This window comes from Pimephales promelas, chromosome 13 (assembly GCF_988280905.1).
Source record: "Pimephales promelas chromosome 13, fPimPro1.hap1.1, whole genome shotgun sequence".
In the NCBI taxonomy this organism is placed as follows: Eukaryota; Metazoa; Chordata; class Actinopteri; order Cypriniformes; family Leuciscidae; genus Pimephales; species Pimephales promelas.
In genome coordinates, this window is record NC_142781.1 from 6,979,616 (window position 1) to 7,007,473 (window position 27,858).

The 27,858-nt window shown below is 39.3% G+C and overlaps 1 protein-coding gene across 1 annotated transcript in view; it reads right to left on the reverse strand.

Annotated features, from left to right (window-relative positions):
• Positions 1–27,858, reverse strand: part of lama4 (laminin, alpha 4) — a 116,790-nt gene that overhangs the window by 59,048 nt on the left and 29,884 nt on the right. Inside the window, exons 8-13 of the mRNA XM_039657000.2 lie at positions 24,915–24,998; positions 24,378–24,529; positions 24,180–24,290; positions 21,716–21,827; positions 20,053–20,217; positions 19,769–19,962 (exon numbers count right to left, since the gene is read on the reverse strand). Coding sequence (XP_039512934.2) covers positions 19,769–19,962; positions 20,053–20,217; positions 21,716–21,827; positions 24,180–24,290; positions 24,378–24,529; positions 24,915–24,998 — 818 coding nt within the window. The remainder of the gene's footprint in view (positions 1–19,768; positions 19,963–20,052; positions 20,218–21,715; positions 21,828–24,179; positions 24,291–24,377; positions 24,530–24,914; positions 24,999–27,858) is intronic.

Sequence of the window (27,858 nt, forward strand, 5' to 3'; positions counted from 1 at the left end):
CTTGAAACTTTGCACACAGGTCAGATCCCACAGCCATCAGAGCCGGGCTGAAGATGGTACCTGGGTGTGGCAGGGGGGCTAGACAGCGCCCCCTGGAACGGGGTCCGAACACTTGGTCCATAAATCAAACACGCTTGAATGTAATAATATGAAACTCGGTACACATGTTGATCTCATCGTTTCATTTATACCTCACACTCTTACTTTTTACCCCAGCCCAACAGGAAGTCGGCTATTGAGGTTTGTTTGTAAAACGCTCGCAATGGAATGTGCAATACTCCTCCTAGAGAATTCAAACACACGGCACGAAACTCGGTCAGCATGAAGTCAAGGCATTGAGGATGAAAGTTTGCGAGGGGATTTTTGATATCTCGAACGGTTTGGCCGTGGCGAGGAAACGAAATTATGGCGAGAAACGTGAAACAGGAAGTGTGTTATAACTTCAGCATACATTAACTGATCTTGATGAAACTTCAGCAGTGTGTTCGCTGTAAGAGGACGATCACATGGATGTGACTATTGTGAGTCAAAATTATAGCGCCACCAACTGGCAGCAGGAAGTGTGTCACTTTCAAAATGCTTTGAAATCACCCTTTTATTTTTACCCGATTTGCTTCAAACTTAATCTGTATAATGTAAACATACGGCAGATGTAGACCTGTGAATGGATTCTTGATATCTTTTAAACTGTTGCCGTGGCAACGCATCAAACTTTACCATTCTTTTAGGATGCTTTTGAGACCCTTAGCATGCTTCAAATCGCATGAAATTCGACAGACACATCACATTTATTAGCCAGTAGACATGTGCAAAGTTTCAGAAACGGGCGTGGTGAGGGCTCAGTAGCACCACCTTTTGACAAAAGTGGGGTTGTTAGTTTTAACTAGAGTTACAAAAATCGGTATGTATATTGTACTCCTCGAGCCGGACAACTTTCTAATTGACACTCATTAGCTAGGACCCACAGAAAGTCAGATATCTTTGTTTGAATGTAGAGAAAATCTTAGAATTTTGCCAGTCTCTCAGTGTCTCTCTGTGTGAGTGAGAGGAGGGGCGCCTGTCAGGTTAATTTTAACCCTTTATTTGCTGTGTGCGACTTCTCTGGCATTTTCGGGGGCCTTAACATCCTCTAAAACTCTTGAAACTTTGCACACGGGTCAGAACCCATGGCCATCAGGGCCGGGCTGAAGCTGGTCATCGGGCGTGGCAGGGCGGCTCGACAGCGCCCCCTGAACTGGGATTCGAACATTTGTCCATAAATCAAACACACTTGCGTGAATTAATATGAAACTCGGTACAATTATAGATCACATCAGGCCAAACAACTTTCGTGCTCTAAGTTTTACGACAATTAAAATGGAAGTTGAGAATTATGGGTTGTTTGAATAGTTGTCCTAGGAGAAATACATCAAATTACAACGCATGTGTTTACCAATCACAACCAAACTCGGTGTGCAAGAAGTCAAGACATTGAGGATGAAATTTTGTGAGGGGATTTTTGATATCTCAAACGGTTTGGCCGTGGCGAGGAAACGAAATTATGGCGAGAAACGTGAAACAGGAAGTGTGTTATAACTTCAGCATACATTAACATATCTTGATGAAACTTCATCAGTGTGTTCGCTGTAAGAGAACGATCACATGGATGTGACTATTTCGAGTCAAAGTTATAGCGCCACCAACTGGCAGCAGGAAGTGTGTCACTTTCAAAATGCTTTGAAATCAACCTCTTATTTTTACCCGATTTGCTTCAAACTTCATCTGTATAATGTAAATACATGGCAGATGAAGACCTGTGAATGGATTCTTGATATCTTTGATACTGTTGCTGTGGCAACGAATCAAACTTTAAAATTCTTTTTTTTTGATGATTTTGAGACTCTTAATGGCTTTTGAGGCCCTTAACGGGTTTGAAAACTCTTGAAACTTTGCACACAGGTCATATCCCACAGCCATCAGGCCCGGGCTGAAGATGGTACCTAGGCGTGGCAGGGGGGCTAGACAGCGCTCCCTGGAACGGGGTCCGAAAACTTGGTCCATAATTCAAACACGCTTGCATGTAATAATATGAATGAAAAACTTCATCTGTATAATGTAAACAGATGAAAAACTTCATCTGTATAATGATGAAAAACAGATTTTCATACAAAAAACAAAAAACAAAACTTCATCTGTATAATGTAAACATACGGTAGATGTAGACCTGTGAATGGATTCTTGATATCTTTTAAACTGTTGCCGTGGCAAAGCTTCAAACTTTGAAATTATTTTAGGATGCTTTTGAGACTCTTAGCATGCTTGAAATTGCATGAAACTCAACAGACACATCACATTTATTAGCCAGTAGACATGTGCAAAGTTTCAGAAACGGGCATGGTGCAGGGACTAAATAGCGCCACCTTTTGACAAAAGTGGGGTTGTTATTTTTATCTACAGTTACAAAAATCGTTATATACATTGTACTCCTCAAGCCAGACAACTTTCTAATTCATAGTCATTAGCTCAGACCAAGAGGAAGTCAGATATTTTGGTTTGAATATGGTGAGACTCTCTCTGAGCCTACGTCCGTGTATGGCAAGCCCCTTTAACATTTAAAAGCTAAGTTTGCCTATCCGGAAATTAACATTGTAGATATCAACAATGTCTTTCTGTCTAGACGTAATTACATTTTGGATAGTTTGTATTATCATTTAAGATATCTGTAACATAATTGTGACTAGTCAAATTGACAGACTATAGCAAGCCGTTTTAACATTTAATCATGAAAGGGCCAAAGCCTTCGGCACCGCCACCCCGGTGCCTTTAGGTAACTAAAGGAGCCGGGGTTGCGGTGCCACCGGCTTGGGCCCGCCATCGCTGCTCGCAGCTATATTTATTATTATTATTATTATTATTATTATTATTATTATTATTTATACGACTATTCGGGCACTTTTGGGGCCCTTAACATGCTCAAAAACTCTTGAAACTTAGCACACGGGTCAGAACCCGCGGCCATCAGGGCCGGGCTGAAGATGGTACCCGGGCGTGGCAGGGGGGCTAGACAGCGCCCCCTGGAACGGGGTCCGAAAACTTGGTCCATAAATCAAACACGCTTGCATGTAATAATATGAAACTCGGTGCACATATAGATCTCATCGTTCATATATACCTCATACTATTACTTTTTACCCCAGCCCAACAGGAAGTCGGTTACTTTGGGTTGTTCATAAAACACTCGCAATGGAATTTGAAGTACTACTCCTAGAGAATTCAAACACACGGCACGAAACTCGGTCAGCATGAAGTCAAGGCATTGACGATGAAAGTTTGCGAGGGGATTTTTGATATCTCGAACGGTTTGGCCATGGCGAGGAAACGAAATTATGGCGAGAAACGTGAAACAGGAAGTGTGTTATAACTTCAGCATACATTAACTGATCTTGATGAAACTTCAGCAGTGTGTTCGCTGTAAGAGGACGATCACATGGATGTGACTATTGTGAGTCAGAGTTATAGCGCCACCAACTGGTAGCAGGAAGTGTGTCACTTTCAAAATGCTTTGAACTCACCCTTTTATTTTTTCCCGATGTGCTTCAAACTTAATCTGTATAATGTAAATACATAGCAGAAGAAGACCTGTGAATGGATTATTGATATCTTTGATACTGTTGCCGTGGCAACGCATCAAACTTTAAAATTCTTTTTTTTATGATTTTGAGACTCTTAGCGGCTTTTGGGGCCCTTAACGGGTTTGAAAACTCTTGAAACTTTGCACACAGGTCAGATCCCACAGCCATCAGAGCCGGGCTGAAGATGGTACCTGGGTGTGGCAGGGGGGCTAGACAGCGCCCCCTGGAACGGGGTCCGAACACTTGGTCCATAAATCAAACACGCTTGCATGTAATAATATGAAACTCGGTACACATGTTGATCTCATCGTTTCATCTATACCTCACGCTCTTACTTTTTACCCCAGCCAAACAGGAAGTCGGCTATTGAGGTTTGTTTGTAAAACGCTCGCAATGGAATGTGCAATACTCCTCCTAGAGAATTCAAACACACGGCACGAAACTCGGTCAGCATGAAGTCAAGGCATTGAGGATGAAAGTTTGCGAGGGGATTTTTGATATCTCGAACGGTTTGGCCGTGGCGAGGAAACAAAATTATGGCGAGAAACGTGAAACAGGAAGTGTGTCATAACTTCAGCATAGATTAACTGATCTTGATGAAACTTCAGCAGTGTGTTCGCTGTAAGAGGACGATCACGTGGATGTGACTATTGTGAGTCAGAGTTATAGCGCCACCAACTGGCAGCAGGAAGTGTGTCACTTTCAAACTGCTTTGATATCACCCTCTTATTTTTAACCGATTTGCTTCAAACTTCATCTGTATAATGTAAAAATACAGCAGATGTAGACCTGTGAATGGATTCTTGATATCTTTGATACTGTTGCTGTGGCAACAAATCAAACTTTAACATTCTTTTTTGATACTTTTGGGACTCTTAGCATGCTTGAAATTGCTTGAAACAGATAGATACAGATAGCTCGACAGATACATCACATTTATTAGCCAGTAGGCATGTGCAACTTTGGCAAAAGATTAAAGTAATGTCAAAAAAGTAAACAGTAAACACTAAAAGCCTCATATCTTCTAAAAATGTAATTATACATTATTTGTTTCTAAATTAAATTATACAAATATTATAATTAAACCAGTTTTTCCCTTTTTTCATTTAAGAATTATGTTTACGTTCAAAAACAGCCATAATGGTTTTAAAATTCAGAAGAAGAAAAAATAATCTGAGTCATACGTAGTGCTATACTGCCCTCTTGTGTTCAATATCAGGTAGGCCTATTGTGTATATTCCCACTGGTTAATCAACGTGTGACTCCGCTGGGACTCGGGAACTTTTAAATCGCTTACTTAAAACCGAAAGTCAAAATACAGATATCCGCACAAGACATTAATGTTGTGGAGTAGAGCGAGCATTTTAAATAAATTCCTATTAAGTAGGATTAAACTAAACAGAATGAACGTTCACTCTGTTCTGCTGGTTCCTCGCTGTTGGCGCGCACAGTTATGAATGCTTGTGCAGCCATGAGTTTTAGTTTAATTTTAAAATTAGCGCAATTTCGGGATTTGTATTATTTGAATTTATTTTTAAAAAACACAATGTTGAGTTTTATTGTAACACTGTTTAATCGCGCCCACGGTTATATTTTGTATATTATATATAATTATAATGTATTTCTGTATAAAATAATACTACAATAAAAAACACATTTGTGACCGAACTGATCCAGCAAAATTAGTCACAGTGACCCAAATTTAAAAATTGAGATTTTGATATTAATGGAAAGAGGACACTGTAAGCTTTCAAATGATACCTTGGTCATACCTTGAATGGTTGTAACGATATACAGATTTGAATTCTGGTCGTCTGCCCTTTTTTTCCAATTGAAAACCTAAGAAAATCGCTTTTAAAGTTTTTTTGCCCGTTTTTTTTTTTTTTTTTTTTGATATCTTTCAAAATCCATAGCATTTTAAGGGATAAACTATTTATTTTATATAGCTTAATTTGACCTAGATTAACATATAAATGCAATTTAACGAGGCTGAAACTCAACTTATTTTTAATTTTTTTGAAATAAATAATTAAAAAGTCACTTTTACAAAAATGTTCTAAAATCAGAAAGATTAAAGAGGAGTCAGAGAGAAATTCAGTTTTCATACGGATTAGCCCACATAAGCAGAGAGCAGTCTGTTTTCTTTCATTTTGAATGGTTGTGTTTAAAAGTAGACATTTCAATATATATGTCTGTGAGGATACCTTATACGCTGACTTTCGGTTCATGAGACAAGCTTCAGTTCACGTGCCGCGCGTCTCCGCGTCGTGATTAGGCCTAGCCTATTGTCTGCAATTTATTTCTTATTATTAAATCCTAGTAATTGGTTGATGAAACATTGATTTAAATTAAGATAATTATTTTAAAACGAAATTTACTTTAAAGAAAGGCTTTGTGCTTGCATGTTTAAGCTATGTGAAAGTTTTAGTGCTGCTTCCAGAGAACGGTCACGTTCGGATTGTTTTTCCTCATAAATGCGAACACGGAAAATAAAATAAAGATTTTATGTTCTGGAGAGAGTCAACCCTTCTTCATCCGGTGAGTATTACTTTTGGTTTGTGCAGTGTGGTTCACATAGGCCAATTTATTAAAATATTTAATTATCTGGGAATTGGATGCTGAAATTGCCCAATTTAAAAAAAAAAATTAGTAATAATTTAAGTTTTGTGGTGTAAGTCTACGTATTTTATAGGCTAATGTTAACTTCAAATAAAAGTAATAGTAATTTAAAGATGTTGTAGCTAGCATTGGGTCTGGACGTGAAGGATAACTTCGGGAGTTGAAGGGACGTGTCGGTGTCGTGATTCTGTCTTCTCACACCGCGACACAGGTTCGTGGATCTGAGTGTCGCGATCGTTACAGCCTTACATAGGCTATATTCTTCTTGCAGATAAATATACTCACGCAGTTTAGGTTAGAAGCCTCCAGTGAGTTCAACGTTTCAGGGGATACCCGGGAAATGCTCAGAGGTGACGAGGGGAGTTGAGAAGAGCAATGTTTATTTCAGCGAATTTAAAGCTTTGACAACTTTAATCGTTATTTAAATACCTTTACTCAATTATCTCGACTACGAAACCCTGTGAGATTATTTTTGAATGTCTGTTCTTTGAAATTAGCAAAAAAAAAATATATATATTTTTTTTGTTATTTCATGGTTTTTCCACATAATCGGCCCATATCTTAAAATGGAAGGTTGCAACTTCCGACTCATTTCGCCAGAGCGGGTCACATTTGATTTTTATTTTTTAAACAATGTAATGTGTAACCTAAAAATAAACAGATTATTTGATAAATGATATATTTAAATCTCCATATTGTAGCCTAATATCTGCAGGGCAGCCTAGTCTTAATAAATGTATGCTTCATTTTTCATTAGTAAATTTGATCAATAAATTCAATAATTTAGAATAATAAGACACTATAGGGCTGTTACCCTAGGTAAGGCTGATCAAATTAAATCGGTTACACAATAATGTTACGAGATTGGTTTAACAGGAGTCAATTAAAAATCGCTGTAAAGAACGACACTTTTAAACATAACCCTAAATCACCATAAGGTGTCGCCAGATGACCGTCTTAATGAACGAGTCATGGATTCAAAATGCTGAATCATTCAGTAATGAGAAAACACATTGCTTTGAGATGCGCGATGGGTCGCTGTGATCTTTGTTTAACTATTTTCTCTGCTGAAACAGAAAAAAGTCAATATTGCATCTACAAAGTCAATATTGCATCTAAAATGTAAGTGACTTGACTTGTGTGTGTGACTATGTTTGTTGTAGTGATAAGAGTTGCATCCTTGTTAAAGTTTAAGGCCTTGTGTTTTTGGATATATATCTTTCTTTCTTTTTTTTTTCTTTTTTTACAAAATATGCATATAACCCATATATTTTAGATTTATTATTTGTTTTAAATTAAATTAAGATTGTATTTTTGGTAATTGAACCTGAATGAATTTAAAAATGAATGTGCTATATTTCAGATCATATATTCGTTTTTCTTAAAATTTGAACTAACTTTATTCTCAGCTGAATTATAAATATTTTATTTCTGTATGAATTAAAAACACATTTGATTTATCTTTTTTAATCAATGTAGAATGTGTAACTGAAATATAAACAGATTAGGGCTCTGTTCGAGGACAAGTAACTAAAACCAATGCGACATGATGAATGTTTGTTTCCCAAACCATCTGAGTAACAGCTTACTTTTCTTTCTTACTATATTCTTTCTTAATATAAACTGTGCTGTAGAGCTTGCATCAGTCAAAGCAGGGTTACATTTTGCATGTCGTGCACAATAAACCTAAAGGCACCAGGGTGGCGGTGCCACCGGCTTCATATATATATGTATATATACAGTATATATATATATATATATACAGTATATATATATATATATATATATATATATATATATATATATAGCTGTGATCCGCGATGAAGGGCCAAAGCCAGTGGCATGGCCACCCTGGTGCTTTTAGGTAACTAAGGAACCGGGGTTGCGGTGCCACCGGCTTGGGCCCTTCATCGCTGCTCGCAGCTATATTGTTTGTTTTGTTTTTGCTTAATTGCATCTTAAAAATAGAAATAAAACAAATTATAATTGATAATTATAATAATGTGATCATTGACTAAAGCTAAGGATGTAAAGAAACCTTAGACTTTTTTAATATAGTTATTTTCTGGCACATTAGGACCACAAAAACATGATTTATTTAATTCATTCTTTCAATTTCACATTTTGCATCCTAGCTGAGAACATTCTCAGAACTTTGGCTAACATTCCCTACAAGTTTGGTTTAAACTTGTAAAGCCATAAGGTACTGTTTTAAAGAAAACATTTGAATGTAATGTTGAAATGATGTTTTGTGTTTGTAATGGTTATGAGAATGTGTACAGCCAGAAAAGTTCATTATATGTAATTTTGTATGTTAAAAAGAGGAAAATAAGCAATTTGCTTTAATTCAGAGAAGTACTTAAAAAAGAGTGAAGAAAACATCATAATTCATGCCCATATATGGAATGTTGGTAAGAGTAATAACACTGTGATTTCCTGATTGAATGATCTATTAGCGATTATTTTGGTCTTCAAGTTAAAGAGTCATCAGATGATGCATTAGCACAATAACATGCCAAAAATGGTATTATTTAAAAGTTACTCTGTTCATTTATTTTTGCACCTTGTTTTCACGTGGTTGCTATTCAAAGTTTGTGTTTAAGAGTTCGCCTGGTGATCGGGAATCGGTTAATTATGCCTGATGTATCACACGGGAAGCGTGTTGCGTCAGCTCGTCCATTATTACACTGGACGTGATAGAAGAAACACCGTGTCCTGTGTCTTATTATTCATTATTCCCCTTTTCCAGGTAAAATCTCTTTATTAATGCATTTTATGTCTGTATTTATGTCCCCTGTAGCCTAAGAAAGCTAGAAGTCAAATTTGTCTGTATAATTGTTATTACTTTGAGTAAGTGCTGCTTAACGTTAGCTCTATTAGTTAGTTAGCTAGCTGCATCACGTGGTGTACATCGCATGGCGGGAATATACAACTATACGGTTCATGTGCAGTGTTCAGCACTTAAAGAGAAGATGTGTTTAATGAGAAATAACTGGGATATGTTATATTACTTCGTGTATTTGAGAAGAGTGATGTTAATCGCTAAACCATCAATGTGGTTATAGGTGTGTTAAACATTAGGATAATTAAATTCATGTGTGTTAATTAGTCTGTTCAACTTTTATATAAGAGGGATAATACAGCCTGTCCCACGTATTTAAGGGAACCAGTTGCATTACTTTGCATTGATATTTTGTCAGTGAGTGTAAAGTGTTTATTTGGTGCTGATTTTGCATTTAGTGATAACTGTGTAACATTATTGTTGAATTATTGTTCTCGTAAAAGAAATGCATTATTACACTGGACGTGATAGAAGAAACACCGTGTCCTGTGTCTTATTATTCATTATTCCCCTTTTCCAGGGGTGTAACATTTTCTGGAGGCACCGCTGGGATAAAGTGAAGCAGTGTCCGACTCCTGCCAAAGACAGACGTCCCAAGCTTTCATTCAGTCCCCTTCAACTTACCCAGGCAGGCGACATCAAGTGGATAATACGGTGGCAGTTCGAGTGTCTACAACTAAAAGCAGGAACAATCTGAGGTAAACCCAAGGTACCAGGAGCGCTTCTGTCAAAGTTAAGTACACAAGTTACGGCTGCTACTGAACACCAGATCGTTGCTGCAAAAAAAAAAAAAAAATGGAGTCCGTTGAAGTAGAGACATTGCAGTTGGAAATAATAGGACTTTTGTGTACACTGCCAGTAGAAAGCCTAAAAGAACTGTGTGATTTTCTAATCATTGCTGGGCCAGAATTGGAGCAGGTGGCAGGAAAGAACAGAACATCACTCATCTTAATGATAAGTAACCATCTGCAAAGCGAAGAGTTACTGAAACTTGAGGATTTGGGAATGGCGCTGCTCCTCTGCCTTAGAGACAAAATAAGTGAGCTACAGGCTCGGGCAGCAGCTGACCAAGAAAGCGAGCCTCAAGCATCACCAAATAAAAACCCAAACCAGCCTGATGACGCACAAGACAATGCACCAACTGAAAGCAGATCTCCCCAGGTACAGGTACCACAAAATGTTAAAAGTGAACAGGGGGTCCAGGCCACCAAACCTAACCACAGAATGGCAGCCTCAGGTTTATCTCTAGATCACATCCTTCCTCCTTGGCACAAAGAATTTAAAATAGCTGGACAAATTGGGGAACCAGGACAGAAAGACCGTCTCCCATTTTCCAGTTTAGCACGGCAGATCGAGCACGGTCTTCTCAAAGGGCTCCCAGAGACTGAGATTGTTGACGCTGTCATAAGAGCCATAGTTCCTGGGATGCAGTTGCGCAGTTATTTGGAGGGGAAAAGTGACCTCACATTGCCCACCCTGAGAAGGATACTCCGTTGTCACTACCAAGAAAAGAGTGCAACAGAGTTATATAAACAGCTGTCTTCTGAAGTCCAGAGCATGAAAGAGACACCTCAGAGCTTCCTTATTCGCGCTCTAGATTTGAGACAGAAGATTCTGTTTGCCTCACAAGAATCTGAGTCAGGCCTACGATATGATCCAGTGCTTGTGCAGAACATGTTCCTCCACACAGTTATGACCGGCCTGCAGAACGATAACGTAAAACGTGACCTCCAGCCATTCCTGGAGAAAACTGGCATTTCTGATGAACTCTTGTTTGAGAAACTAAATATTTCCTGTGCTTATGAAAGTGAGAGGCAGGATAAGAAGAAGATGACAGCACCACAGCGGCCTGTAACCATTCATGCTGCTCATTTTGACCAGACTCCAATTGAGAAAAAGGAAAAGACAAGCCAGCTGAGTCAAAGTAAGAATAAGGTTGATATTCTTCCAGAACTGCAGGAGATGAAAGCCAACATGACCCTCCTGAAAGACCTTAAAGCTGAAGTGTCCTCTATTAAAGAGTCTATGCAGCAGCCCTCTTCCCAACAGCTGCAGCTGCACCCAAGTCCACCATCAGGACTAGATGGCATCTCACCTCAGCTGAATGACCCACCACTGACATACAGGCACATCCCAGCACCTGCAGCACAACAAGGTTATCTTCAATCCCCTGCCATGCAACACAGATACCCTCAAAGTTCTACAACACAGCACAGCTATTCTCAGGTTCCTGCAGCAGAATATGGCTACCCTCGAGCCCCTGCAATACAGCACAGCTACCTTCCACTGAACCAAAGGTATGACAACCAACACTCTTATCCCACAGCTACACTGCGGTATAGGAGGAGATGCTATGGCTGCCAGCAGGAAAATCTGGAAGACTGCACTCACTGCTTTAGGTGTGGCAGCAGCGAACACTTCTCAGCCGGTTGCAGAATGAGAAGATCAGGCCACCCCAGAGGAGGTCCTTTAAACGGGCAAGGGTTACCCCAGCGGGGCAGGGAGTAACCGCTTCATCATCAGTGCCCCAACTATGTGCACGCTGTGGCGCACGTGGAAAAAATGTGAGGCTTAAGCAATGTGCGGTATGTAAAAGCGTGTTATATTGTTCCAAGGCATGTCAATATGAGCACTGGGTTGTTCACAGAAGTCAATGTCCAAAAACCTTGTGTTATACAGTCCAATCCAAACCACAAAAGAAAAGACAAGCTAAAGTTGCACCATTGGTTGGACAAAAATATCTGATAGATTGTCACATCCATGGCCAGCAGGTTAGAGCTTTGTGGGACTCAGGTTCACAAGTGACTGTGGTTAGTGAACAATGGAAAGCAGATCACTTGCCGCATGTGACACTGAGACATATTTCTGAAATCGTTGAAACTAATGACACTTTAAATCTGACTGCAGCTAATGGTGAAGACATGCCGTACAGTGGATGGATTGAGGTTGCATTCAAATTAACTGCAGGTGCAGGAGTCCCTACAACAGAAGTTGTTGTTCCCACCTTGGTGATTAAAGGTAACACTCTTGCTCGACCTATTATAGGTTCCAATGTTATTGGCCTTATTATTAATACAGAGTTACAGCAGGATGAAGCCAATGACAACCAGCAGCTAATCAGAACTGTTAAAGCAGCTTTCTCTGGCTTTGAAATGGAGGATGCTAAAGTATTTGTTGAGAGAATTGCTGCTGAACAGCAATCACTGGAGTATGTTGTCAAAATGACCAGAGAGAATGTAAATGTGCCCAAACATACATCTGTAAAGGTGGAGTGCCGTGTCTTGACACCTCCTCTGCAAGGGGAGACAACACTGATCCTTGAGCCTAGTGTAAACCCACAGTGGTCGGAGGGTCTAGAATTCACTGACACACTTGTGAAACTGAGTAAAGGAAAGAAACCGTTCATAGTTGTAGATGTGCAAAACCCAACAGATCATGACATAGTACTTACTGGCAGGACAGTTATTGGGACAGCGCAGCCAGTTCAAGCAGTGTACCCAGCAACAGTGTTGGAACACCCCTGCTATGCTCCCCCAGTAACAGTAAATAATATCGAAGTCAGTAAGAAACAAACATCTGCTACTGATTGGGATCCTCCAGTCGACTTGAACCATCTTAGTCCCACTGAAAAGGAAATAGTTAAAGGAATGTTGAGAGAAGAGTCAGAGTCCTTTTCCATTTCTGATGACGACATCGGCTCCATTGAGAACCTGCAGCTTTCTATCTCACTGAAAGACACTGAACCTGTGGCCAAAACTTACCTGTCTGTACCAAAACCTCTCTATCAAGAGATGAAGAACTACCTGCACGACCTCATCACACAAGGTTGGGTGCGTAAATCCACTTCTCTGTATGCTTCTCCCGTTGTGTGTGTTCGGAAAAAAGATGGAAGCCTACGTCTCTGCATAGACTACCGTGAGCTGAACCGTAAGACTGTACCAGACCGCCAGCCCATTCCCAGGGTGCAGGACATCATGGATGGCCTGGGAGGGAACTCATGGTTTTCGTTGCTAGATCAGGGAAAGGCTTACCATCAGGGATTCATGGCAGAAGAAAGCCGGCCTCTCACTGCTTTTGTGACTCCCTGGGGCCTATATGAATGGGTCCGAATACCCTTCGGATTAATGAACGCACCAGCCGCCTTCCAGCGATGCATGGAAGAATGTCTGGAGGGGCTCAGGGATGAAACCTGCATCCCTTATCTTGATGACGTATTGGTGTTCAGTAAGTCCTTTGAGAGCCATGTTGAACATGTCAGGGCTGTGCTGAGAAGATTAAGGACACAGGGTATAAAATTGAAACCAGCCAAGTGTGAGATATTTAGGCGAGAGGTTCGCTACCTTGGGCGTGTCATTTCATCAGAGGGTAGTAAAATCGACCCAGCTGATACCCTAGCTGTCAGAGCCCTAAAAGACAAGCAACCAGCCACCGTGGGAGAACTAAGAGCCATCATGGGTCTCCTCAGTTATTATCGTCAGTATATTCGAGATTTCTCTCGAATCGCTGCCCCCCTTTATAACCTTATGAAAGCTCCTGCTGACTTAGAAAGGGATGACAAACGTAGCCCCAGAACAAGACAGAATAAAAGAAAACAAAGTGGACCATCTTCCAACCACCCCATTGTATGGACAGAGAGACATCAGCACTTGCTGGAGGAACTCTTGGATCACCTTGTAGAGCCGCCAATCCTTGCCTTCCCTGACTTTAACAAACCCTTTGTCTTACACACAGACGCTTCCAATCTTGGTCTGGGGGCAGTCTTATATCAGGAGCAGGAAGGAAAAATGCGTGTAATAGCATATGCATCCCGAACCCTCACTGAGTCTGAGAAAAACTACCATTTCCACTCCGGGAAATTGGAGTTCCTCGCCCTTAAATGGGCGGTGTGTGAAAAATTCAGAGACTATTTAATTGGCTCATCCTGTACTGTGTATACGGATAACAATCCGCTTACATATGTCTTGTCCACAGCAAAATTAAACGCAACTGGATACCGGTGGGTTGCTGAATTGGCGGATTTTCACCTCACTATCCGATATCGACCCGGGAAAGAAAATACAGATGCCGACGTTCTCTCAAGGATGCCATTGGATTTGGATGCCATGATGGAACACTGTACTGAGGAAATGTCATCTCGTTCAGTACAAGCAGTTGTACAGTCAGTTGAGGTCCCAGATTCCAACGCTGTGTGGTCTATGGCACTGTCCATTCAATGCAATGAAAGTGGTAGGCCAGAGCATCAGCCTCTCTCTACATCAGAGATTTGTCAAGCCCAGAAAGAAGACAAAAATATCAGCCCAGTTATTGAGTGTCGTCAGAGGAATAAAAAACCTGACAGTAACCAGCTGAAATCATTCAGTTCACAGAGTAAAAGGCTCATCAGTGAATGGGAAAAACTCACCATAGATGATGACGGTGTCCTGCGTCGAAAAACAGCTACCCGAACACAACTTGTTCTGCCTGACAAGTACAAGGCAACCATCTTGAAGGAACTGCATGATAATATGGGGCACCAAGGAGTTGACAGAACCACGTCATTGGTAAGAGAGCGCTTCTTTTGGCCTTATATGCAGCGTGACATCGACCACTATGTGACTCGTAGCTGTTCATGCTTGAAACAAAAGAAACCCACTCGAGAGACTAGGGCACCTCTAACAAATATTGTGACAACCCAGCCTTTTGAGTTAGTGTCCATTGATTTCTTACATGTTGACAAGTGTGCAGGTGGGTACGAGTATATATTAGTTGTTATAGATCATTTCTCCAGATTCGCCCAAGCTTACGCCACAACATCCAAGTCAGCGAAAACAGTGGCAGATAAACTGTTTAATGATTACGCATTAAGGTTCGGGTTTCCTCAACGTATTCACCACGATCAAGGAGGTGAATTCCAAAACCAGCTCCTGGCACAATTGAAAAAGACATCTGGAGTACTAGGCTCGCGAACAACGCCATACCATCCTCAAGGTAATGGGCAGGTTGAGCGTTTTAACCGCACACTCCTACAGATGCTGAGAACGCTCACAGAGAAGGAGAAATCAAACTGGAAAGACTCAGTGAACAAATTAGTTTTCTCATACAACTGTACGAGGTGTGAAGTTACTGGCTTTTCCCCCTTTTATCTCCTCTTTGGGAGGACCCCAAGGCTGCCAGTCGACATACTATTCCGTCTGACACCAGAAACCGGCACGCCTGATCACAGAGAGTACATGAGAAAGTGGCGCGAAGGAATGCAAGAAGCCTACGAGATAACAAGGAACAATGCAAGAAAATCTGCTGAAAGAGGGAAAAGAAACCATGATTGCAAAATAAAGAGCTCAGAGTTGGAAGCAGGAGACCGTGTTCTGGTCAGAAACTTGACCCCTAGAGGAGGAACTGGCAAGCTCCGCAGCCATTGGGAGGACACGATCCACAAGGTTGTACGACGTGTAAACAAGGATGCTCCAGTGTACGAAGTTGTTCCAGAGCAAGGAAAAGGAAGAGATAGCAGGATCCTGCACCGCAACTTGTTGCTCCCATGTGACCATTTACCCCTTGAAGTCCCTCTCAAAATTGCTAGGCCGAAGGCAAAACTTTCAAAGCAGACAAATGTACAGGAAACTAATAGCCACCAGAATGACAGCGATGAGGACTCGGAGGATGAATGGTTCTATTACCCACCCCCACAGCCCCTTCTGAACGGGACATGTGATGCTCCACAGACATGTGATGAGGAGGAACCCACCTATCAGCTAGCAGACACTGAGCCCACTAGAGCACATGATGGACAAGGGCAGGAACATGACAATGTGCTGCAGCTTGAGGATGAACAAGGGCCGGAACATGACAGGGTGCTGCAGTTTGAGGAGGAACAGGGCGGGATTGATACACATGGCAGAGATGAGGCACTTGAGGAGCTGGAGACTCTTGGAGACAGCCTTGTACTGCCACCTATGTCACCTTTCCCATGTGAAAGTCACAGTGAGAATGTACAAGTCCAAGACCGGCCAAGGAGAGGACGACGACCCCCAAAGCGATTCACCTACGATGAACTTGGTTTTCCAGTTTGTTACAGCCTAGGACTCCCAGCCAGGCCCACATACAGATGTGATCCTGCGCAACACTATGGACCCCACCAACCCAGAGCGCTGTGGCCAGATCCTGATCAGATCCCCACCTATCACCCTGTTTTCTTGTATGGGTGATTTAAAAAAAAAAAAACATTTGATGGACAGTTTCATACCCACACACATTCATGGACCCTTTTATGGACCCTTGGGACATTGAACACATACACCTACACTTCAGAACTGTTCCACAAATGGAACATGCCCAGACACACTCACACACTTGTGACTCTGAAGAAAAACACATAAACGCATTCACAATGGACTGTTCCAACAATTGTGATCCAAGACACACTCTATTGAAAAAAAACACACGAACTTTGAGATGGCCAAATGCCTCTATATGGACTGTGTACGGTTGCATTGCATGCACTACTGCTAATTGGACTACTTTAATATTTGAATGTCGAGGACGACATTTGTGTTGAAGGGGAGTGTGTAATGGTTATGAGAATGTGTACAGCCAGAAAAGTTCATTATATGTAATTTTGTATGTTAAAAAGAGGAAAATAAGCAATTTGCTTTAATTCAGAGAAGTACTTAAAAAAGAGTGAAGAAAACATCATAATTCATGCCCATATATGGAATGTTGGTAAGAGTAATAACACTGTGATTTCCTGATTGAATGATCTATTAGCGATTATTTTGGTCTTCAAGTTAAAGAGTCATCAGATGATGCATTAGCACAATAACATGCCAAAAATGGTATTATTTAAAAGTTACTCTGTTCATTTATTTTTGCACCTTGTTTTCACGTGGTTGCTATTCAAAGTTTGTGTTTAAGAGTTCGCCTGGTGATCGGGAATCGGTTAATTATGCCTGATGTATCACACGGGAAGCGTGTTGCGTCAGCTCGTCCATTATTACACTGGACGTGATAGAAGAAACACCGTGTCCTGTGTCTTATTATTCATTATTCCCCTTTTCCAGGTAAAATCTCTTTATTAATGCATTTTATGTCTGTATTTATGTCCCCTGTAGCCTAAGAAAGCTAGAAGTCAAATTTGTCTGTATAATTGTTATTACTTTGAGTAAGTGCTGCTTAACGTTAGCTCTATTAGTTAGTTAGCTAGCTGCATCACGTGGTGTACATCGCATGGCGGGAATATACAACTATACGGTTCATGTGCAGTGTTCAGCACTTAAAGAGAAGATGTGTTTAATGAGAAATAACTGGGATATGTTATATTACTTCGTGTATTTGAGAAGAGTGATGTTAATCGCTAAACCATCAATGTGGTTATAGGTGTGTTAAACATTAGGATAATTAAATTCATGTGTGTTAATTAGTCTGTTCAACTTTTATATAAGAGGGATAATACAGCCTGTCCCACGTATTTAAGGGAACCAGTTGCATTACTTTGCATTGATATTTTGTCAGTGAGTGTAAAGTGTTTATTTGGTGCTGATTTTGCATTTAGTGATAACTGTGTAACATTATTGTTGAATTATTGTTCTCGTAAAAGAAATGCATTATTACACTGGACGTGATAGAAGAAACACCGTGTCCTGTGTCTTATTATTCATTATTCCCCTTTTCCAGGGGTGTAACATGTTCAGGTGCCCTTTTTTGAAGAAAACCTGCTGCAATATTACAAAAATGCATGCATAATAATTTTTTTATAATATCTTCATGAAAAAGGTTATTATTATTTTTAATGACATTGTTGTGCAGTGGGGAGAGTAATACAATATTGTACTATGAACCACATCGTGTTTAACACGCAAAAGTTACGTTCAATTAAATTATTTAAAAATAAACAGTAATGTTTTGACAGCTGGTAGCTGGTAGCTTTACCCGTGGAAGTTTATAGTCTGAATCGATCTCCCATGCGTTTTTGTTATCTATTTTTTATCCACACTAGTTCACTGTCTGTCAATTTTTGTTAGTGTAGACAAAGCTTTCATGCAGGATCTGGGTGCTTGCTGTGAGAAAAAAAAAAATCAATCGATAAACGCATATGGCAAACGAAGTGCATTCAACTCGCTTCAGCGTGTATTAATGAGAGGCGCGCGCACGCGAAGGGGCGTGCGATTTGTCCGCGAGTCGGAATTCGGTACAACACCTGCTGTTTTAATACCGAAAAGACTCGTGTTTTTCTTTTACACTACGCTGAACGGTCGGTTAAGTAAGCGAGTGCCATTGACGGACAGTGACCGGAAGTGTTCCAGCCTACCATAGACAAACCGGAAATTCCATTTCCGTTGTGGTGCAACTAGTCCATTGGCTCATTTGCGTTCGAGGGGAGGGGCTTACCCGACTAACCCACACCAAACGACTGCACTTTCCTTACCCTACTACGACCCTGGTTCTCGCTCCCTGCTCGGACAGCCATGGCAGGACCTACTTTTCCCTTCCTTGACACTTTCTTTTGCCTCATCTTACCAAGCATGTGTACTCTGTAAGCTCACCACACCACAGTGACAACACAAGAAACACTGGAGATCAGAACAACAACTGATGCCCATGTCAACAAGCGCTTTGTGCAAGAAGGTTTAAAGGGTTAGTTCACCCTAAAATGAAAATTAAGTCATTAATTACTCACCCCCATGCTGTTCCAACCCCGTAAGACCTTTGTTCATCTTCGGAACACAAATAAAGATATTTTTGATTGAATCTGAGAGCTGTATCACTCTTCCATTGGCTTCCTAAGGGACTGGCTCTTGACGGCCCATAAAGTCATTAAAGAAAATGTTTAAATGTTCCATGTGCCTACAGCGGCTCAATTATAAGTTTATCAAGCGACGAGAATACTTTTTGTGCGAAAAAAACATAAATAACGGCGCGAGAACTGAGACGAGGACGATCTCCTTCGACTTGTTACCGGCTGCTCACCGCTTAGGCGTTTTACCGCCCCCTACCGTATAAGATGATGTGCTGATATAGCTTAGTGCAAATCTTTCTGTTTACAAGCAGAGGAAGATGCGCGCTGTACATACGCTTTTCAATTAGCGTATTTTCCGCACTACAAGGTGCACTTAAAAGCCTTTAATCTTCTCAAAAAACGACAGTGTGCCTTATTATCATCTTATACGGTAGAGGGCGGTAAAACTCCTAAGCAGTGAGCAGCCGGTAACAAGAAGTAGTCGAATGAGAACGTCCTCGTCTCAGTTCTCGCGCATGCGCCAATAAGGAAGTAATGGAATAGTCGAATAAAGCCGTTATTTATGTTTTTTTCGCACAAAAAGTAGTCTCGTCGCTTGATAAACTTATAATTGAGCCGCTGTAGGCACATGAAATATTTAAACATTTTCTTTAATGACTTTATGGGCCGTCAAGAGCCAGTCCCTTAGGAAGCCAATGGAAGAGTGATACAGCTCTCAGATTCAATCAAAAATATCTTCATTTGTGTTCCGAAGACGAACGAAGGTCTTACGGGGTTGGAACAGCATGAGGGTGAGTAATTAATGACTTAATTTTCATTTTTGGGTGAACTAACCCTTTAAAGACAATGCGCAGTGACCCATTATTGATCCTAACTACTGGAGAGAAACAGCGCTGTACTCAAGCATTCGCAACAAAACCGATGTATAATTTGAGCTTAATGATTTATATTCTCATAACAAACTGTCAATGTGCAAGAAGGTACCTCTCTCCTCTGTAAATTGAGCTGGTTGGTCTTGTATTTGTCTAGAGACAGCTGCAGTGTATCATCAGCTTTGTTGAGGAGATCCTGAGCTTGAAAGAGTCTGGAAGTGAATCGACTCAGCACTTCCCGCATAGGCAACAGACGCCCCTGAGTAGTCATCAGAGTTTTCTCAAAATGGCGCACACGCCGGAGCACTACAATCGGACATGTGAAGGGACAGGTTGAATAAGAGCACACACACACACAAGCAGAATTCGGTTAGAAACCAACACAAACAATCTCACATTCATGGGCCTCGGAGGACTCGTCAGTTGCAAGCGGTTCTTTGGGTGAGAGGTCCATATTTCTCATCCAGCCTAAGATCCGTTCGGCTTCTGCTATTTTCTGCAGCTTTACCTGAGGATTTAACTCCTGATGGACACCGTATAATTCCCAATCCCTAATCATATCTGAAACACATTTGCATTATGTTCATCATCTGTAATCAAGGCGAGATAAGAGAGCACTGTAGACTCAGAATACAATTGAGCCTGTAACAAATCACACAATTGAGCCTGAAACAAATCACATTGTGAGAGTTTGTGGGATTGTGAGGGTGTGGGATTGTGCTGTTAATGTGGTGACAATCTATGTTGTCCAGATATCAGTTTTTCAATTCCAGACATTTTTATTGGCAAGCAATTCACAAAGAATTACAGTGGTGTGAATAAGTTTTGGCACCCATGCTAAAGTTGCCTAAAAAGAGGAATAAAAAATCATCTTTTGGATGTTGATCTTAATGCCTTAATTAGAAAAATGAGGAAAACTCCAACCTTTAAGGACACAAATTTTCTTTGTGAATGAATAATGTATTATAAATAAATAAATGTTTTTCCTTAAAATACAGGGTGCATAAGTCAGGGCACCCCTTTGTTAAATTCCCATAGAGTCAGGCAGATTTTTATTTTTAAAAGCCAGTTATTTCATGGATCCAGGATAATATGCATCCTGATAAAGTTCCCTTGGGCTTTTGGAATTAAAATATCCCCACATCATCACACACCTTCCACCACACCTAGAGATTGGCATGGGGTACTTTCCATAAGATCACCTTTCAATGCAAATCAAACCAGCTATTAGGCTAACTGAAGTAAAACCATGCCAATCTCAAGGCATGGTGAATGATGTGTGACAATGTGGGGATATTTTAATTCCAAAGGCCAAGGGAACTTTATCAGGATGCATATTATCCTGGATCCACGAAATAACTGGCTTTTAAAAATAAAAATCTGCCTGACTCTATGGGAATTTAACATAGGGGTGCCGTGACTTATGCACCCTGTATTTTAAGGAAAAACATTTATTTATTTATGATTCATTATTCATTCACAAAGAAAATGTGTGTCCTTAAAGGTTGGAGTTTTCCTCATTTTTCTAATTAAGGCATTAAGATCAATATCCAAAAGATGATTTTTTTATTCCTCTTTTTAGGCAACTTTAGCATGGGTGCCAAAACTTATTCACACCACTGTATTTGCAACTTTTGTAAGCATTGCTCAATTGTGGTATCTCAGTGGAAGCATGCAATGATAGATTATTCTTTCTATTTCTTGTTATACTGTAGCTATACTTTCTTTCTTTTTTTGACTGACCTGTGCAAAATGCCTTTTTTAACTGTAAAATTGTATGATCTGATCAGACAATAGATGCAGTGGTTAACCAGACCATTTAGCATTTTGCATCCAGATTCAACTTTGATAACCAGACTTATGCTGCATACGGGTGACTTAATTTGGGTGAAAACATGTGAAGCCTTGTCTAATACAGGACAGTTGGCAACTTTCAGAGGGGAATCTGCTCCAGCCAAGCAAGTATCCCTGAGATACAGTACTTGATATTGGCCAGCACAGCATAAAAAAAAAAAAAAAAAAAAAACAACAACACAGATTTCACAAGGTCTCATGTTACCTTCTATGAGAATATTGAGGGAAGAGAGGTTAGCAATGAGTGTATTTGCAAGCGTGGAGCTGTCAAGTGTCTCTTGATCCACCCGCTCTCCCAATGACTGCACTGATTCCTCCTGATGAAATAAAACAAACACTACCTCAGTTTCTCCAGGAAGAACATGACAAAGCACCTGTTTAAACTATTGTGAACAGTGTAGCGTGAAGGAGAGAGGAAGAGATGGATAGAATGACAAAAAGTATGTAATCTTGAAGAAATTGAAGAACTCTATTTTTGTTGTTCTTCCTCTTGTTTTAACCCCTTAACTGTCACCATCCCGGTACCGGGACACCTAGCTTTACTTCACTATATTTCTATTAAATCCTAATCTAATTATGACAAATTATATATCGTTGGAAAGGTGTAAGACTTCTAAATAGATATTCTACCCCTGTTTTGTGTTCAAAATTATGTAGGAAGAGTAATTGATGAATTTATGACAAGAGTGCACCTAAAAAAATCTGCTTCATAACAGGAGTTTTGACCTTTGTCACAAAAAGTTGATGCACCCACTTTTAATCATTGAAACTTCTGTTTTTATGCTAAAAGTTCATAATAAAACATATAATCTAGTATTTTTCAATAAAAAATAAAAATATATAGTATAATATTATCCTCTAAAAATGATAATATTTATATTTATTATCCTCTAAAATATAATATAATTTTTTTTATCGCTTTTTTATTATATCACATATTTTAGTAGTTATCATAAATTAGGTATCATTTGAAAGCTTATAAACTCAGAATTCATAGTGTGAACTGTTTTATAATTGAACGTTGCGTTACCATAGAAACGGTACTTGTTTTATCAGGCTTCTCCCCTTTTGGGCGTCATTATATTTCATAATTTATGATCAAAACCTTTTCTAATCTTGACGAAATTGATATTGTCAGAAAGGTCTGAGTCTCAAGGTTCCAAATTTTGTGACAGAATTGATATTTGGACAGAAATGTATTAATTTGTTAAGGCAGAATGTATACAACTAAATTCAATGGAATTCAATGGCACCCGGTGGCTATTTTTGGTACTACGCCTAAACAAAATCTCATGGGAACTTCAATTTTTGTGATATCAACTTCAAATTTGGAACATAACTTGATAAGATTTATGGCTTTGATTTTATAGAAATTTTAGAGTAAAAAATATTTTGTAAAATATATATTTTATATAAAATAAAAAATATATAGTACAGTATATTTGATTTACTGTAAATTTAAACTTCCATAACTTTTTCACTTAGAAAGTGTAAGTAAATGTAGTAAATACAGGTAGTTATAAAGCATTTAGTAGTGGTTAGTTAACTATTTTTGTGAGCTAATCTAAAGTGAGGACTATTCGTGCTTTGTAAAGCATTTAAATGAGATTTAAAGACTCGTCAATCTTCTAAACAGTAAAATGTAACAAACACAACGCAGTGATACTGAACATAGAAATATTTAACAGCCTTTACAAGGCATGACTAGTCCTCACTTTAGATGAGCTCACGAACATAGTTAACTGACCACTACTAAATGCTTTATAACTGCCTGAATTAACCCTGAATGAAAGCATACATGTTAATAAAGCATTTATTAACACACTAAGTAACCATCATGTCTGAATGATAAGCTGTATGAATGTACATTTAAATAGTTTATTAATCATTTACTTACACACTCTAAGTAATCTCACGAACCATTGACAACTCTCAAATAACTGGTTCATAAAAAATGCAATTCTTCATTTAGAAATGATAAATTGATCATTAATAAAGGATGAAAATACAATTATTTAACCAAATTATAGATATGCTTTTAAATCAAGAAGAAAGTATTTATAGCTGTATTTATGAACTGTTTATTTATGAATGATGAATTAATGGTTTACTCATACTTAACTAATTATTATTAGCGTGTAGTTATTATAAAGTGTTACCAAAAAATGTTTTACCTTGGTAATCTTTAATCAAAATCTGAAAAGTTACTTCCGGTCTGGAACGGTTTCTTTTTCTGATGACGTAGGTTTCACAGCTTGGGTGGGGAAACGCTTAACCACTCCCCTCAAACCGTTAGTTTGCTATGAGCGAGAGATGGAGAGGAGGAGCGCTAGAGTAAAACCCTGCCCTCTGTTCAATATTCCGTTTCACTTGGAAATACGTCACAGCACTGGAGAAAAAATCGTTTGCAACTTCCGGTTCACGGGGACTTTAATGTGTTCAAAATGACTTATAATTATTAACTTTATGAATATACAGTAGTCAACATTTGAAGTGGATTAAAACCTTTCGTTGTAATTTTGAACAATACCTGTTCTTGTCTGAGGACAACTTTGATGGACTTTTTTGATCCACTTCAAATGTCGACTACTGTAGTTGTGGTTTTACAGTGGTCACACACTTCACATCTAAACCATATTGAAATCAATGAAAGCTAGAAAGCGTGTCACCTCTCCTGCGAGCAGTTCCATGTCAGTAAGTCGTTTTTGAGTTTCTTCCTCCAGGTGTCTCGTATCTGCTCTCATCACTGTATACTTACTTCTCCAGCCTACAAACTGAGCCTGTGAGAGCAACACACACTCTTGTTTAAACACCACATCCTCTGGGCGTAAGTTTCTCTAAGCGAGGTGCAGTTTGAGTGTTGTTACCTGTAGTCTGTGTGCAGTGTAGTTGTAGTACTTTAATCTGTCGTTGGCCGCAGCTCCTGTAGAAATGTTCAGCACGCTGTTCCTAACTTGGTCCAAGGTTTTGTTGGACTGACGAATATCTCCAATCAGATTCCAAATACACGCATCGCAGTCTGGGAGGTGGTAAGGGTTATTGTTCATATTGGGTTATCACATTTTTGAATGTTTATACGATTTTCTGAACAATTCTCAGTTTTTAATTTGATGTAAATGTTTACTTGCTTGAAAGATCAAATCTAAATGGTGCTTGTTTGTGTAAGTTCTGGGGCTCAAAAGTCAAAGTCTACAATGCTTTGATCCCTCTGGAAAATAATCAATTACTCTCTATATTACTAATTTTCTAAAATAACATTAGGCTATAACTGAACCTTAAGGAACATATTAACAAATTCAAAAATGGCATGTCAATGTTATTTCCCTTTAAATGGCAATAAAACTTCAGATTTTAAATGTGGACGTTTGGATATTGTTTGAATTAGTGTTTTCTCTTGAACTCACCGATATTACACTCGCTGATTTGCGAGGCCTCGGGAAGACACTCTCCTGTGTGCATGTCACAATTCTCCTCTGGGCAATCACATTCTGAGGAACACAAACACACAGTGCATATTTAGTCTATTATACATTAAAACACACATCCAAAGCAACTACACAACCGTGATCACAAACAAAAGGCCTTTTCATACTTGGAACAGGTAAAGTTAAGATGAAACGGAAGTAGCGACAAATCTTCCATATTGTGAAGTAATGTTTCTTAAAGGGTTAGTTCACCCAAAAATGAAAATTCTGTCAGTATTTACTCACCCTCATGTTGTTCCAACCCCGTAAGACCTTCGTTCATCTTCGGAACACAAATTAAGATATTTAAGATATTAAGATCGCTCCTGCATACAGTCCATAGGCTTCTTGAGGGACTGGCTCTTGCTGTCCTCAAAAAGTCATGAAAGACATCGTTAAAATAGTCCAAGTGACTACAGGGGCTCAATCTTAAGTTTATCAAACTACGAGAACACTTTTGTGCGCAAAAAAACAACAAAAATAACGGCTTTATTTCAACTATTCGTTTATTTCTCCCTCTGCGCGAGTCAGGTTACTAGTTTAATAGCGTAAGCTTCTGTTATTGTACGTCACACGCATCACACACACATGACCAGCGTCGGCCAATAGTGAGCCTACGTGTGACGTAGCTCTACGCAATCACACTACGTTAACTGACTTACAGGCTCATGGAGAAGGAAGTGAATAGTTGAAATAAAGTCGTTATTTTTGTTGTTTTTTTGCGCACAAAAGTGTTCTCGTCGTTTGATAAACTTAAGCTTGAGCCCCTGTAGTCACTTGGACTATTTTAACGATGTCTTTAATGACTTTTCGAGGACAGCAAGAGCCAGTCCCTCAAGAAGCCTATGGACTGTATGCAGGAGCGATCTTAATATCTTAAATATCTTAATTTGTGTTCCGAAGATGAACGAAGGTCTTACGGGGTTGAAACAACATGAGGGTGAGTAAATACTGACAGAATTTTCATTTTTGGGTGAACTAACCCTTTAACCCACGGAAAAATGCGTTGCTGATCCCCAATCTAAATGAAATGTTCCTTTACTCAAGGATAAAAGTGAGGTTTAGAGACGAGGTTTATAATGCAATGAAAAGCCCAAAAGTACATTGCACAACTGGGTCAGCATGTTACAAATTGATTTACACTCTTAATTCTAAGAAATAGACAAAAACTAAAATTATATACATTTTTGAGACACACCAGTTGTCACTAATGCACTCTAAGCAGCTGGGGTTCAACTGAAACATTTCCCCAAAAGAGCAATCGGAACAAATTGACTGCATTTACTAGAAATAAACTTCAGCAAAGATGCCCTCATTTCTCTCTCTTTTCAACACACTGACATGAACTCAAAACTTCCAGGGGTCACAACTGGGGCCGGTATGTTGAGATGGAGATGATGATGTCATGGGAAATAATGTAAATCCCTGTTCTTATGTGCAGATGGCCAAGTGTGTGTGGGTGTGCAGATCCCTTAATGAAATCAGGACCGACGGGTTGTGAGAACAGCTGTTCAACTGTTCTGCTCAGGACAAGGACCTTTTGCATTCTCCCACCAGATTCACAGGCCAGATGGAAAGAGGTGCTGCAGTCAACAGGAAAACTGCCATGACGGTGCTGTTTAAATTACTTAAAACTGTTGCTAAGTGAAGATTTTTTGGTAACACTTTATTTTACGACCCGCAAACAACTGGGTAAGTACACAGAAATTACGGTGTACATTTCTGTAATTATATTGTACTTCCGTGTAAGTATAAGGGAACAATATGTTAAGTTTGGGGTAATAAAGGGGAAACAAGCAGATATACAACCTGCAAATAACTTCGTAAGTACACTGAAATTACGATGTACGTTTCTGTGAATATAGTGTACTTCTGTGTAGGTATAAGGGAACAATATGTTAAGTTTGAGGTAATACGGGGGTAATAAGCAGATATACAAGCAAATTATTTAATTAGTTAAAAAATAACAGGTACCTATTCTTTTAATATTTTCCAGGCAAAAAATGTACGTCTGTTGTTAATAAAATGTATCACATTTCTGGCTAAATATGTTCTTGTGCAATTACAGGGTAATTTTGACATCTGTGGGTTGAAAATTAAACATATATATATATATATATATATATATATATATATGTTTAATTTATTGGCTTTTCTTACAAGATTATTTAATGTTAAATCAAAATAATTATTTTCTGTTATGATTTTAATTTAAAATGTACCTTGTGGTAATGAGTACTTACCTTATTCCATTGAATTGCAATGACACTTAAATGTCAGGGCAAATATACTTTGTAATTAAAACTCTTTTTGTTGTTGTTGTTTTATTTTCTTGATAACAGTACTGTAATTACAGTGCAAATAGTGTTGTTTTGTATTGCTACATAGTAAGTAGCGTTTGTTACCCCCTTGTTCTGTGTATTTACAGAGTAAGTGTAACCATTGCGGGCTGTAAATTAAAGTGGTGCTTGTTACCCCCTTTTTACCCCAAACTTACATATTGTTCCCTTATACCTACACAGAAGTACACTATATTCACAGAAACGTACATCGTAATTTCAGTGTACTTACGAAGTTATTTGCAGGTTGTATATCTGCTTGTTACCCCTTTATTACCACAAACTTAACATATTGTTCCCTTATACTTTGTTATGAACTGCTCTGAGGCTTGTAGATGAAGATCCAAATGCAGCTTTATATAAGATAAGTCGTACAGGCAGGGTCAAGAATTAGCAGACAGGACAATGGAGGATACACAGTGGGAATCTGGGAAACAGGCAGAGGTCAGGGCAGGCAGCAATAATCAAAATCCAAAAAACAATCCAAAGTCAAAAACCAGAAACCAAACACGGAAAACGCTCAGAAATGCAGTGTAACACTTAAA